Raw genomic sequence first — 15,242 nt, 5'->3', positions numbered from 1 at the left:
TCCGCGCCCCGGCGTAGAGGCTAGTTTTCGAGTGTATTTACAGAGGAAGCTAAAACACGGCCGCAGGTCGTCCTCTTCTCCATGCAATGTTTGCAATGCGCTTTGACAGCGTCTCGGGAGCCGCTCTCCTCGCAGGGCCGCCGCGCGCTAGGCCGGCCTTCCCGACCATTTGCACGGGCCAGGCCGCTCCTCTCCCCGACTCTTCCGTGACCTTCCGAGATGGGCCTCGCGACGGGACTCTCCGCGGAAGCACCACCCTCGGCGCCGGAGCCCCGCGCGCGGCCGCTCTCCTCCGGCTCCCGGGGGCGGCCCCGGGACGAGCGCCGGACGCGCGCGGCCCCGCCGAGGGGCGACGGCGGGGGCGCGCGGGCGGCTTCCGGCGGGGGTGCGCGGGGCGGGGCCGGGGGCGGGGCCGGGACCCGGGTAGCGGCGCCCCCAGCCGAGCGGCGTGCAGGCACCGCCCCCGCGCGCCGCAGTCGGGGCTAGAGCGTCTCGCCAGTGGCGGTGGCCGTTACTGTTGCTCCGCGCGTCTGTGGCGGCGGCCGCGTCTCCCGGGGCTCGGGGAGGGCAGCGGGCCGTCCCTCGCCCGCGGCCGCCTGCAGCAGCACTGAGCTGGGACTGGGGGAGGCGAGACGGCGGAGGCGGCGGGTGGTGCCCGGCCCCCCTCCTCTACGGCTCCAGCCCACGGGCGACTGCGAACTCCGGGCAGCCCCCGGGCGGCGGCCGAGGATGGCTAGGTAGCGGGCGCGCAAGCGGCCCGTGAGTACCGGGAGGGGGTGGGCGCGGCGCGAGGCGTGGGGAGTGGGAGCCGCGGACCCCGGAGCCGGCTTCCCTGGGCGCATCGTCGCGGGCGCCGGGCGGCCGGCGCGGGGCGGGGGGCAGAGCTCCGGTCGGCTTTGGCCCTGGGGTCCGGGAGCGCCCGAGAGGAGTGACCGGGGCGGGGGATGGGGCGCGCCAGGTCTCGCCGCTCTCCGCGCCCTTGGGCCACCCGGGCTCCCGGAGGACGCCGACTCCCCGGCCGCGAACTTCTGCCGCACGTAGGGCAGTAAGTTCTGAGGCCACAGGCTACCTGGGGGATGGGAAGGAGCTTTAATTTTTATTTTTCTTAAGTGATATAATCAACCAAGTGACCCCCGTGCCTCATCTCTTCATTAAAGCTAGTTCGCTGTCCCTTCTGTATTCATGGTGTATTTGGTTTATCTTTATTTTATGTGCTTGTATCCGAAGGTGCTATACTGATTGAATCCAGAGTTTAAGGAGTTGACCGTCAAACTTAGGCTTCATAATAGATTCCAGTTTTAAATGCATCGTTTCAAAAGACAGAGCTGGAATCATAAGTTCTGACCGACAGAAAATTCTGCACTTCACATGTTGTGAATTTACGCCTTGAATAATGTGATTCTGGTCTCCACCTTCCGCATCCCCACCTTTGGCTACCAAAAATATATGAGGTGTTTTATTTGCGGTTGGGTACCTCTGTGCTCCTTTTTGTATGGGTGTGTTATTGCACTCAAATATTGATATAGCATATATGCTGCTACTGAATAGCGTATGTATGGAAATGAATTTCTCTGCATCTTTTAATGTGTTCATTTAAGATACTTTTTCTGCCAGAAATGTTTCAGTTTAAAGTTTGCCTTCTCATTTGTTTGTTTTCAGTTTCAGGTTTGTATTTAATTAAAAAAAAATTGCTTGGAGTAAAATGAAGTGACTTGGTAGTATCATTTAGTCAGGGGTCCAAAAATTATTCCTAAATTAAATTTAAAGCAAATTCCTCTTCCTAGAAAAGTGAAACCATTTGTTTAGTGCAAATGATGCTTATCCCTTCCCTTAAATGCTGATTTTGCCACAGATCTGAAATCACATTTCACTAATATCACAGGGTTCCTTGTCTTAGCCTGGCAGGGGAAGGGAAACCTAAGTATAGAGTATGTTTTTAAAAACACTGTCCTCTTACTTGTTTCATAGGTTGACTTTCTGTTTCATAGCCAAGGGGAAACTGTTGATTTGGAGACTTCATTAGGTAGTTACAAGCTCGATTTAAATTTCCCTTCCAAGAGTTGAATTGAGGTTTATTTGCTTTGTAATAGGTGAGATCACAAGCTTGCCTCTCTAATTACTGGAGAGTTGGATTCTTTTCTGGGAAATAAGGATCAGGAACTTTGCTGTCAAAGAGAAAAAAACTTCTGTGATTTTTGAAACCGTCTGCTTATTGATGGTCATCGTTCAATAATATGTTGGCAATGATATAAATTATTATAACATTAAAATTTATCACCATTATTTATGGGACTGGCTGCCTATGCACCCTCTAGAAGATTCAGCATGTATAAAAAGCTGTGGAGTGAAAAGTGTATCTCCTCTCCCCACCCCCTGCCCCCCACTGCACCCTGTTCTCCCCAGGACCCTGTGTATATCTTTCCAGATAAAGCCTATGCTAGTATAAACATTTTTTATGTGTTCTTTTTATTTGTCTTTCCACAATTGAGGACACATTGTATACTCTGTTCTGCACCAGCTTCCCCGCCCTCCCCTTCCCTCCCTGCAGAGTACTAAATCTTGGCAGTCTCTACATCAGTACCTAAGAGCTGTCTCATTCTCCAACAGCTGCAGAGTACTCCATTAAGGATGAGCCATCATTTATTTAACCTCTTCTTTATTGAGGTATGTGTAGTAGATTGTTTCTACTATTTTGCTATAGAACTGTTGTAAAACATTAGTTTCTGAGGTTTTAAAGTGAATTTCAATTATTCCCAAAGGCAGTGGTCACTTACTTCTTTGCATCATGTTCCAGGAAATAAATGCCCCTTCTCTCCAGTGTACACTCTTTCCTTTTATATAATTTCAAAGTGATCCATAAGGGTCTTTGGTGTCTTTGTGGTGAAGCATGAGACACCAGGACCAGTTACTAAGGTGGCATTCCTTGATTAACACCTTATCTCTTTGTCTCAACAAAAGAAATAGAAGAACAGATATAAAATTTTAAGAATAATCTGTAAGAAAAATTCTTAGGAGTTTAAATACTTTGAACATAAAGAGGCTCATAGCTTTGGTTAGGTTAGAGATAAAGGCAGGTTGTGTTTCGTAAAACTTGTTTGCCATTAGGCACCGACACCCTTGCCTTCTGCAAATGATCACTGGTATCTCATATTTTAATGTTGCTATAATATGGTTATAAATTGTACGGTTTGGGAAAAGGTTACTCGTAACTCTTTAGGAGGAGTATGCTTTTAGAAAATATCTGGCCCTTTTAAATTAAAAATTGAGGTCTCTTAGAGTGCTTTTAAAACAATAAATTGTAGAAGTAAGACTAATGCTAGCTAGCAGTTGAGCCAAATACATTATAAAATTTGAGTATTATTCAGTGTTGAGCTTTATATTTCCATTATGCTAATTTTTGAAAGTGTTTTTAGAGCTAATGTAAGAAACTATAATAATCCTTTTTTTTAAATGACCAAGGAAACCTTTTCACGTTTAAGGTGTTTTCTTTTTCCTTTGTTATTTAGTATCTGTCGTTGTGGTACAAAACTGCTAATATTGGCTGTATTTGCTCTTCTTAAATAAGTATTTACTGAGCATCTGTTACATCCCAGGCAACCTTCTAGAGACTAAGAATGTAGCAATGCACAGGACAGAGACCCCATTCTAATGAGTTCACCTCTTAGTGAGGGAGATGGATAAAAAGCAGAGAAGCAATCAAGACAGTAAGGTCAGAGAGTGAGATGTGCTGGGGAAGTGATAAAATAGAGTTGCTGGGATGAAGAGAGGCAGGGTGGGGCTGCTGTTTTAGACTGAGCAGCTCTGGAAGCCTCTCTGAGGTGAAGAAATTTAGACCGAGTGTTGAGTGTGTTCTTGGAGATCCTGGAGGAGCGGTGGCTCAGGCAGAGGGCATGACGTACGCGGAGGGCATGGCTTGTGCAAAGGCCAGGCAGTGGGACCGAGCCTCGCACACCAGAGGAACAGACGGCTGCCAGCGTGGCTGGAGTTTCTGATCAAAAAGTGACTGGTGGGAGAGAGCAGACGCTGGGATGGGTGTCCTGGACATTCGCAAATGGCAAAGAAGGTTCAATGACATGGGAGAGAGACCTTGGATGGTGGGGTTCCTCCACCTGCTGGAAGCTCCAGGAGGGCAGGTGTGGATCTGCTGCTGCTTCATTGCTTAGCCTGGGTCATAATGTGCTGTGAATATTTAGAGAATTAACTAATAATTAGAGAGTTTAAGAAATAATCTTGTCTGGTTTTTCTCAAAATACTTAGATTTGGGAGTCTTTGAGCTGAGTTTTCTCCATCTTGGCTGTGGCCCTTGACATTACCAGATCCATCCCACTGTTAAAGCATCTTCTCAGATTGTTGCTTTAAGTGAGTTGCATTTTGTTTCTGTTCCCTGAAATTAAACTATGAAGTCTTAAAAATGTGCCTAATTTTCCAGGACATTATAGTGATTTCTGAGTAATTCAGTCAGAAGTTCCATCTTTGATTTTGGTGTATTAGCCCTTTGCTTAAGTGTAAAAATTTCAGAGAGGCCTTTTTTAGTATAGTGAATGTTTGAATTCTTTGCGGGCAGATTACGGACTAGTGAGCCCATAAAATATATGTACTTTATGCAGGTACTTTTATTCTCACAGGAAGAATGTGTGCCTGTTCTATTTTAGGGAGTATCAGGAACTGTGGTATTTCCTCTTCCCAACTTCTAATCTGTTTGTCATTCTAAATATATGTCCCTTTAGATTAACTGAAATCTTGGGAAATGAGTGTTGTGCCAAGCAATTGTTGTAGATGCCTAATTAGACTCTGTTGTCTTTTTCTTAGCTGTGACTTTTGAGGTCCTGTCCAACATCAGGAGCTGTGATCTTGCAGAATGAGGGGATTTGATATTTTTATTTCCTATTCTAATTGGTTGATACCTGAACCCAATAAGTTGTTCCCATGTAAGATAATTTTATCTTCCAGCATTCTCTCATAAGCTCTGTGCACATGCTATATAAAGGATGGATTCTGTGACTCTGAAATCTTAAATCAAGTTCCTTTTGTCTTTTGTCAGTCTCCTTGCAGCAAAAACCCTTCAGGCAAACTAACAGAAGCCCATAAGCATCTGTTTTATAGGTCACTGGAACATGTAGAGGCCTGGGTGCTTGAGTCAAAGTACATGTACTACTACCTTTACATTTCCTTTGAACTGTAGAGATGCAGGACTTCCAGGTTGACTTTATATTGTCTACAGTTGACAACATATACATTCTTACCAGTCCTGGCTGCTCCTGTTTGCTTCTGTGGGCAGAGGTTGTGTATATCAGTTACTGTTTTATGCTTTTATGTTGGAAGTTGAAGAAAACCTTTTAGCAGGTGAGTTTTTCATGTACTTTTGCAGAAATGTGAGAACACTTTGCCTCTACACATTCTTCTGGTTTGTAGGGCAGGTACAGAGGAAGACTTGAAATCACATACCCAGAGCTGAGAATCTGTCCCTGTATTATTAAGTGGTAGTATCCTGGAAGACCCCAGAAAGGTGCTAATGCTTGTAGGAAGTGTGTGGTTCTTCTCTAAGGGTGACTTGGGATACTGAGGCCCCTTGCCTTCCTCTCACAGCTCGCAGAAGCAGGCTTCTCCAAGGAGACCCTGGAGAAGGACAAGGTCCTTCTGTCAGAGGTCCAACTGTCAGAGGACAGTTGAAATGGTGGTGGTGGGAACATGTGGTGGAAAATAACAAGTGGTGGCAGAACGCATGCCCCCATTTCTCCTATTAGAAATGCCGGTGGGGCAGTGAGTTGTAGACATTCTGTAGACAGAGTGTGCCTGTGAATTGGGGGTGAGGGTAAGCTGGAGCGAGGTGAGACTCTACTACCACAACCCCAGTGCTGCAGCTGCCAGCACACCACCTTAAAGCTGGGTGCCAGCCTTCCCAGCCATAGGCTTGGAGACCAGCCTCCACACCACTGGGTCCTGTTTCATGTTTCACGCTGTAGTATTTATAGTACAGTGCAAAAGCGAAGGACTCAAACATTTTAGGATTCTTTTCAAAGAAACAGTCAAATTGGGAGCATAAATCTTCATCTGAGTGAAACCTGATCCTGTATTATCCCTTGAAGTTACCTGGATCACCAGAGTTTTACTCTAGATGTAAAATTTGGGAGGAAGGGGCTGAGAGCCTGGTTCTGATTCTAAGGAAGGACTATATGTAGTCCTATATATAGCTTAAAATGCAGAGTACTTATGAGCAATAGGAGCTTAAGCATTCAAACAAAACCAAAGAAGGTATAGAATTTAAGAGCCAGAAAGGGCCTTGAATCTTGTGGTCAACTGTAAGTTTACTGCTAAAGAAACCAAGCCCCAGCGGTGTTCTCATTTGCCTAAGAATCCAGTAGTTCCAGACTGGCGGTGTAACTGTGATTTGCTACTTCCTAACTGCAGGGCTCTGCACTCCACTCTGGAACAGCAGTGGATCCGTGGGGTTCACTGCTGTGTCTCCATAGAACAGTGCCCAGCCCACAGTAGACATTCAGATACTTATTGACTAAGTGAATATGTAAGAATTTTGAGAACTTAAGAGTGCACCTTAGCTATAAGATAGTACTTGTTAAATTTGAGAAAATATACAATTTTGTGAGTTTCTTTTCTTGTAAACAATAGAGCATGTTACTATTAGAGAGCAACAGTGAAGCCTGATATTAACCAAGTGGGCAGACAAAGATGTGGAGTCTTACTAGCTTGGCACTTTTCAGAGCCCAGTGTCACTAGATTTTTTTAACATTCATTCTGTTCATTCTGCTGGGATCTGCTGTCAGAGTTTTATATTTTGTATTTGAAAACATGTGTACTGTAAAATCCAACATTTATTGTCCACATTGTTTGCTCTGTTTCTCGATATGTTTTATCAACAGTTTCACTGTTTTTAAAACTTAGAGCCGTATAGGGATTTGCCCGTTCAAAAACAAATCTTGCTAACTATTAGGTTTGGGGGATTGTCACTTTCGAATGCTGCTGGTGGGTATTTTCAATTGTTACAACTTTCCAGGAGGGTAATTTTGCATTACTCACCGAAAGCCTCAAAAATGTGCCATGTCCCTTAGTCAGGCATTTCCACCACTAGGAATTTAGACTAAGGGGAAAAAAAAATAAAGCCTGTGTATGGAGACCAATCTATAGCAGTGGTTCTCGCCTACATAGGCATGTGGGCCCCATGTTCCTGTCAGTCGCTTTCTCCTGGCACAGTGATTCTTCCCTTGATGGGAAGCCCACGTAGTGGGGTGTCTCAAAATTGGGCGGGGGAGTTCTCTCCCAAATTAGGAAAAACCTCATCTCCAAATTCTGGTGACCTCCATGAAAAGTACAGCAAAAAACCCAACCTCTAATTTGCAAAAATGATTTTTGCAGCTTTGTTTACGATAGTTATAAACTAGAAACAACTTAAATGCTCAATAATAGGGATATTGATTACATAAATTGTGGCATACACATGTAATGGAAAACCCTTTCTTCATTGACACTGAAGTAGGGAAGTATTTATTGATGTAGAAAGATACTCCGAGTTTGTAAACTGAAAAGGCAAACTCCAAACAGTATGTGTAAGTTGATCTAGGAGTGTCTGTTTTTGTTCTTGGAGAAAGAGGCAGAGAGAGAGCTCAAGCAAGCGAGTCAGAGCCTCAGTTTTCTACCTGTTATGTAGGAAAATGCCAGGAAGACTATACACCAAATGCTACCTGTTTGAGGTTGAAAGTACAGGTGACTATTTTTAGAGTCTAGTGGACTACAATCCATAGGGGTCGCCAAAGCGTCAGACAAGACTTGACTAAACAACAACCATTTTTGGTTTCCTGGATTTCCAACATTTAAAGCATATTTTGTAGTGAAGGGAATGAGAACAGATTCCCTTTTTGATCTACTGGTTGTATGAACTTGGGCATGTTCTGTGTCTTGATTTCTTACCTGTAAAAGGGAATAATAATATCCAGCTCATGGTGCCCACAGCTAGTATGTGTTAGGTAAATGCTACCTTGCCCTCACAATTCTGTTATGATTAAGGCCAATATTCCTACTAAGACAGATTTCTAAGCAGAATAACTTATATCAATTCTTGTAAGAAGCATTTCAGGGCATTCTGATGAAATATTTCATTGCTTCTGGTCACTGGGAAATACTTCGTTGAGTTGTTATTTACTTTAAAACTACAATGCTTTCCGTTGCCAAGAGATTTCATTTTAAATGGAAAGCTTTTTTCCCCCTTTTGTTATCATCTTTAACAGTCCTGTATGATAAGTTCTTGAATGTCAGGGTCCAATCTTTTTTACTCATAGAGTTGTTAAAATGAAATGTGATTCATTCATTCAACAACTATTGAGGGCTTTTTTTCCCGTAGTCAGTGGGTAGGCATCACATAGGCAGCAGTGCCCAGGGCAGACACGCCCTCACTACTTGAATGACATGGAAAGTGACCAGGACAGTCCAAGGCCAGCAGGCACACCTACTCAGTAAACCTGTGTTACCACCTCTGACAGTCAGGTGGGCCTCATTTCCTCTTCTGCAATTTTGAAAGGAACTATGTTGTGATGTTACTTTTCAGTGAACACAGACATTGCCTCCTGCTTGTTCCACCAAGTACATGAGGTGCGGCTAGGTTATTTCACCTTGACATTCTCTGATGATTCAGTGATGACTTGTGTTACACATCTGTTAGAATATCCTGGGCTAACAGTCTTAAAATTGCTACTATGTATCTTCTGTGAAGGACATGCCCTTTTGAGATTATTTTATGTAAAATTACTGAAACAGATTCCTATTCATGAATTTAGGATGGATGGATATCCATGGATATACCATTTGAAAAATTCCAGCTCGTGGTCTCACTGAGGATGAGGCAGTAAAACCTGCAGTTTACAGTGAGATTTCCATTTGACAGTATATCAAAATACATTAATTTTGTAATTTGTTTTTTGAGTCAGGACAGTTCTTTTAAAGTTGGCAGATGCTGCTGCTAAGTCACTTCAGTCGTGTCCGACTGTGCGACCCCATAGACGGCAACCCACCAGGCTCCCCCGTCCCTGGGATTCTCCAGGCAAGAATACTGGAGTGGGTTGCCATTTCCTTCTCCAGTGCATGAAAGGGAAAAGTGAAAGTGAAGTCGCTCAGTCGTGTCCGACTCTTAGCGACCCCATGGACTGTAGCCTACCAGGCTCCTCCGTCCATGGGATTTTCCAGGCAAGAGTACTGGAGTGGGGTGCCATTGCCTTCTCCGAAAGTTGGCAGCAGCTGTAAATATTTTGATATAAACCCTCAGTGTTCATGAAAAATGTCTCAGGACCTTTATGACAAATACTGACCTTGCATTTTATTTTTCTCATATAGCCTAATAAGATAAGATGGTATCATAAATCATTTTTTGCTTATTCCTGTGGAGAATGCATGTAGAAGTCATGTCACAGATTGGAGCCACTAGCAAAGCCAACATTTTATTCCTTCTTTATCTCACGTTTTTTCCATCTATACCGATGCTTTCCATGGCCCACTCTGCTCCCCTGGCCTCTGCTGGAACCAGCAATTGGCTTTCTTGTTTTTATTCAGGTGGGGGGTCCCCTTGTCACAAACACTCTTTACCTGTCTTGAGATATACTGAGTATGTAATAGTAAATAGAGAGCAACAAAGCTGTGTTGACCTGTAGATATTAGACTGTTGGCTCTGTTGGTTGGGTGTAGAGTGTAGCCAACTCACTGTTTTCCCAAATGCCAGCTTCAATAAAATTACAGACACCTGTGTTTTGGAACTTTTCAATTCACAAATCATCAAAGTTGTGATTGCTGTACTCACGCATTCCATGGGCTGCATTGCTGGGATCAAAAACTCAAATGCTTCCAGTGATAGAAGAGGTCACAGATGTTGCTGAGTGGGTGTGATCTGCCTTTTGTCTTTATGCTTTTGATAAAAGCCATAAGAAATATTTGATATTTTTACTTTCTTCTTAATTCTGCTGCATGGTAGACAACACTGGATGCATGGCAACTGAAATTTATCTCAGTTTGGGGAATCCATAAGGAAAGACACTGAGGAGGGTTGGATCAGGAGCAGTGTGAGCTGAGTTTTGAAGGACAAGTTGGTGTTTGTTAAGTGGATAAGGAAGAGTTGAGTGGGAAAGACATTCTGGGTAGAGGGTAAGGTGTGCAGTGACACAGAGGACAGCAGAGCCTGGTGCTTTTGTTGGAACTTGAATACAGGGCTAGTGCGGGCAAAGGCCTGAAGTTAGATAGCTTGGAACAGCAGAGAGCCTCCTGCCATGATGACAGCTGGCACCTTCTCCATAGGCCAGGGAGAGCCAGGGGAAATTTCAGGCATGTGAGACCAGTGGTTCAGAGGGTGACTCCAGGTTGTGTCACAGGCCTGGGTATCCAACAACCTGGAATCCAGGAATTCAGCAACCTGGCAGGAGTGTAGACCAAAGGGAAGATGCCCCAACAGGGCCTCAGCCAGGCCTGGCCCTAGAAATTTGTCTTTATTTTCCTAATAATGTTGAGGCAGTATTTCCTGATAATGACATGTGCAGCAGTAATGACTCTGCTCTTCCATGCTCAATCCATCACACCCTTTTCTTAAACTTCTATTCAGTGACTAAGTCGTGTCTGACTCTTAGCGACCCCAGGGAGTGCAGCACTCCAGGTTTCCCTTCACTCTCTCCCAGAGTTTGCTAGTCGGTGACGGCACTCAGTGTGTCTAAAGCTCCCAAACGCAGATCTGCTGATGCCTTACCCTTAAAAGTTTAAAAGCTCAAGTGAGCCTCAGTGTGCTGCTGCTACGTCGCATCAGTCGTGTCCAACTCTGTGCGACCCCATAGACGGCAGCCCACCAGGCTCCCCCGTCCCTGGGATTCTCCAGGCAAGAACACTGGAGTGGGTTGCCATTTCCTTCTCTAATGCATGAAAGGGAAAAGAGAAAGGGAAGTCGCTCAGTTGTGTCCGACGCTTAGCGACCCCATGGACTGCAGCCTACCAGGCTCCTCTGTCCATGGGATTTTCCAGGCAAGAGTACTGGATTGGGTTGTTATGCTCTCCTTCAGAGGATCTTCCTGACCCATGGATAGAACCCACATCTGTCACGTCTCCTGCACTGGCAGGCGGGTTCTTTACCATTAGCATGTTAGTTATGAGGGATGGTTAAAGCCACAAGAATAGAGTATGCTGTTCAGAATGTGTGATGAAGGAGCAGTGGGTTAAAGGAGTTCCACGAAGGAAGTTGAGAAGGAATGGAGTCCTAATTGCATCTCAGGTCAGTGGAGGAAGGATTGTGTTATTTAATAACCAGCATTGGGACAAGTGGTAACCTTGATGGGGAGAGGGGAGAGCTGAGTCCCTGGCCCTTACTGTTCACCACAGTTAATTTCATATGGACTCAAGTCTAAAATGTTAAAAATCTTAATTGTACTTGAAGACAGTGACAAAGATTAGATATTTCACAGATTCCTCAAAGGTGACGATTTATAGAATCTTTGCATGAGAAAGAAGTTTACAGTCAAAAACTATAAAGAACAGAATTGAGACGTCTTAAAGTCAAACAGAAACTTCACTGGAAAGTAAGAAAGCAAACTGGGATATATATTTGCACGTATGTAACAGTTAATGTACATATTGTGATATTTCTTTCTAATTGAGCGGTAAGGAATAATGCCTAATTAAAAAGAGAGGCAAAAGATAGAACAAGCAGTTTGCAAATAAAGCATTGTAAATCACCAGTAAACATATGAAAATGTATTTTGATTACATAAGCAAGGAAATGAGATTTTTGGCTAACAGTTAGAAGAGATTAAAATTTTTTAAAAAAGAAGAGAGGACCCTTGATACAGCAGGAGTGTGGGCAAGCATGGAGTGGGGAATGGAGCTGCTCTTGGTTCTTTCTGAAGGTGAGCTTGTGTCATGCTTTCTTGCATGTTGAAGATCTCTTGACATGTTTTTGAACAAGAAGGAATGTTCTTCAGGTTGTTTCTTTACTGTAGTAGTAGAGTGTTTCAGGGGAGAACAAGTTTATTTGTCTGATAGATGCTCGTTGACATTTCTTGAAGGCTGTTGAAGTCACTCCTGTTATGGCTGAGCTGAGGGGAGATTTGAGTGGATGAATGTCTCTCTTCAGTGGGGTGGAGCTTCCGGGGCCTCTGAAGCTTGGGAAGCGTTGGGGTGTGGAGAATGTCGGTGGGTGGAAGGGGCCATTCCCTAGAGTCACGGTTTGGGAGGAGACCTGAGGCCTGTGGAAGTGTGGAGGTTCATTCTGCCAGGCAGAACAAGGCCTTGATGTTGGAGCAGCGGGAACCTTCAAAGCATTTTAGGCACTGGAACGATGTGCTCAAATTTGTTGTGCTGAAGTTGATAAGGAACAGGCTGTTGGTTTAACAGGGAAGTTCTTGCTGGAATGAAGATGACCAAAAGTGACGGGAATTAGCAAAAGGATCCCAAGAAACGAAACATCAGGATGCGAGTGTCTAAAAAATTCCTAGAAAATTCAGAAAAACAGCAGCTAGATTCTTAACAACATAGCAAAGCTTGAATTTCAGCATCACTCTCCCGCACACAGAAGGCAGGCTAAAATAAGATACTGGAATTTCCTGAGCATTTCAGCTGTCCTCTAATGTAAATTTCAAATTTTCTTGGTCCATAGTGTCCTTAGTGTTTCATTGATGTTTTTATAGTGCCCCCAGGTCAAAAGAAATACCTTAGAGTTCCTTTTATGAATTTGGGTGGCTAAGAGGGTAAAGCGTCTGCCTGCAATGCAGGAAACCTGAGTTCGATTCCTGGGTCGAGAAGATCCCCTGGAGAAGGAAATGGCAACCCACTCCGGTACTCTTGCCTGGAAAATCCCAAGGACAGAGAAGCCTGGTAGGCTACAGTCCATGGGGTCGCAAAGAGTTGGACACGACTGAGCGACTTCACTTTGACAACTTAGAAAGTGTGTATGACCTGACATTTTAAGTAGCAGTTTGAAAAAATAATGCATATCAACCTAAAGGAAATAATATCTTTATTCTTTAAAAGTAATGTGTATGAATTTGCTGTGTACTCCATAACTTCTCAAAACTTGGGAATAGATTGGGCACTGCCAGCCTCGTTTCCACACCTCTCCATTGATCTTGGGGTGGTGCTTATGCTTCATCACAGCATCCAACAAGCCTTCCCTCCTGCTTTACAAAGATAGGACACCATTGAGAGGACTGTGGCGTGACCTAGTGTTCAGACTGAACTACACTGAACTGAAGGTCCTAACAGTGTTGGACAGATGTCACTTTATTACCTCCGAAAATTTAAAATATAGTGTCGTACCCAAGTTCATTTGCTTCTGTGCCTTGGGGCACCTGAGTGCATGATATGGGAATTACAGCTCCAGCTTATGTTCCCAGTGTTGGTAGTACGTGAGTTAGTATGGAGCCAGCAGCCAAAGCCTAGTGTGCAGACATACATGTATCCACGTGTCTCTTGGTGCTCCTTCACCAACCAGCCAGCTGGAATTTTGAGTGTCTGCTCAGTGCCAGGCACTGTGCTTGTCCAAGGCGGGAGTAGGGGGCCATGGCTAACAGTGAAGAGAGAGACAGTGTTTTCTCTCAAGGAACTTGTAGTCTGTGGGAAGAATTACAGAATGGGGAAGGGGTCAGCGGATTTTCTGTAAGGGACCAGGTGGTCATTATTTTAGGCTTGGCCATGCCGTCTCTGTGGGAGCCATTCAGTCCCAGTGCAGTGATGTGATGTGATGGGCGTTGTGTACACAAATGGGCTTGGCTCTGTCTAGTGAAACTTCATTTCTAAAAGCCAAGGTGGGTCCTGTCTGGCCTACAGGCCAGAGTTTGTGCAGCCCCTGTCGTAGAGATGGAATCACGGTGTCATGGAAGCAGAAGAAGGAGCAGCAGACCTTCAGGGAGTCCCGGGAGGGATCACGGAGGTGATGGTGAGCTCATCCTGCTGCCCACCAGGAGTCTCCCAGGTGAACTGAGCAGAGGGTGGCAGAAAGGAGTACAGAGGGAACACCAGGCAGAAGGGAAAACCCACGAATAGACAGCATCATGAAGGGGTCCGGGCAGCTAGGAGAATGGAATCCATCTTAGTGTGACCTGGAAAGAGATCAGAGGGGTAAATTCCACCTGCTAATGCAGGAGACACTGGTTCGATCCCTGGGAGCGGAAGATTCCCCTGTAGAAGGGAATGGCAACCCACTCCAGTATTCTTGCCTGGAGAATCCCGTAGACAGACGAGCCTGACGGGCTACAGTCCACAGAGTGGCAAAGAGTCGGACATGACTTAGTGACTAAACAGCAAGAACAGACAGCATCCTCTAATAGCCTCCAAAGAATGGCCGCAAGGAAGAAGTATCTTCTGAGATCTGGCATGTCTTTCTAAAATGTATTTTGTTCTCTCAGTTAGTAGTTTGAGTATAGAATTCAAGTGTGGAAATGATTTTCAGTCAGCTTTTGGAAGACGGCCTCTAAGCTCTCAGTGTTGAGAAGTCTATGTTTTCCTCTCCTCACTGCTCCCTGCCTCCCAGTTCAGCCTGGTTGGGGTTTTCCATGGGTACGTCTCGTTTTACTTAAATCCCTGCACTTGACTTTGATAATACAGTAGAGGCTACCTACCTGCAGTTTCTGTTCCTGGGGAGCCTTCTCCAGAGGGCTGAGCTTGAGGAACTTGAGATCTTGTGAGTAGGGGGTACGAGTGAGAAGTGGAATTAGAAAAGTGGATGATGATCAGAGGGTTTTTTTTTTATCATTATTTTTATCTTCCCTAATAGAAAACAGTAAGAAAAGGGACACTGGGAGGATGGGACCCAGCAGTAGGACACTGTCTGCTTTCCATCCTGTTTCCCTTGCTCGGGGTGACCATCCAGACCCCTTCTCTCCTGCAGACTCAGCCACCTGCTTGCACATTTGTTTTGCTCTCTTACAGTTAAGCGGCTTTCTCCTTCAAGTGTCTCATTCCTTTGATGAGTTAATGACAGGGAGTTATCTCACTGTGATGACAAGGATAGGGGCTCAGGGTAAAGATGCTTTGGGTTTTTACTCACCTCCCCCCACCTAAGCAGGTGTTTCTCAAGCCCTGTCTCAGGGCAGGATAGGCTTGCGTCAGCCAAATGCGCTCAGTCACTCTCTGTGACATTCCCACCCCCTCTCTGCCCTCCTGTCTCCCCTTCACCCCCTGAAAAGAAAAAAAAAAAGCAAGCTATCACAACTAATCAGAGTTTATCAGGACTGCAGTTCCTGGTGCTCTTCTGCCTTTAGCTTTGCTTTTCT

General features: G+C 45.0%; 1 protein-coding gene across 9 annotated transcripts in view; it reads left to right on the top strand.

Moving 5' to 3' along the window:
* The first annotated feature begins 474 nt into the window (after nucleotides 1-474).
* LIFR (LIF receptor subunit alpha) overlaps nucleotides 475-15,242 on the top strand; it is a 74,253-nt gene continuing 59,485 nt past the window's right edge. For 3 of the 9 annotated variants that reach the window (XM_081519288.1, XM_081519281.1, XM_081519287.1), the window contains exon 1: nucleotides 475-759. Coding sequence is in view for 1 of the 9 variants with exons in the window: in XM_081519278.1 (XP_081375404.1) it covers nucleotides 730-737 (8 nt within the window). In the remaining 8 variants the exon portion in view is untranslated. Of the gene's footprint in view, nucleotides 760-1,968; nucleotides 2,024-2,607; nucleotides 2,665-4,257; nucleotides 4,360-15,242 lie in introns of all 9 variants that reach the window. The other 6 variants (XM_081519286.1, XM_081519283.1, XM_081519285.1 and 3 more) reach the window with 6 other exon arrangements.

Source organism: Giraffa tippelskirchi, chromosome 8 (assembly GCF_054371585.1).
Source record: "Giraffa tippelskirchi isolate mGirTip1 chromosome 8, T2T-mGirTip1v1.2.pri, whole genome shotgun sequence".
Classification (NCBI taxonomy): domain Eukaryota; kingdom Metazoa; phylum Chordata; class Mammalia; order Artiodactyla; family Giraffidae; genus Giraffa; species Giraffa tippelskirchi.
This window is presented reverse-complemented; position numbering and strand designations above follow the sequence as displayed.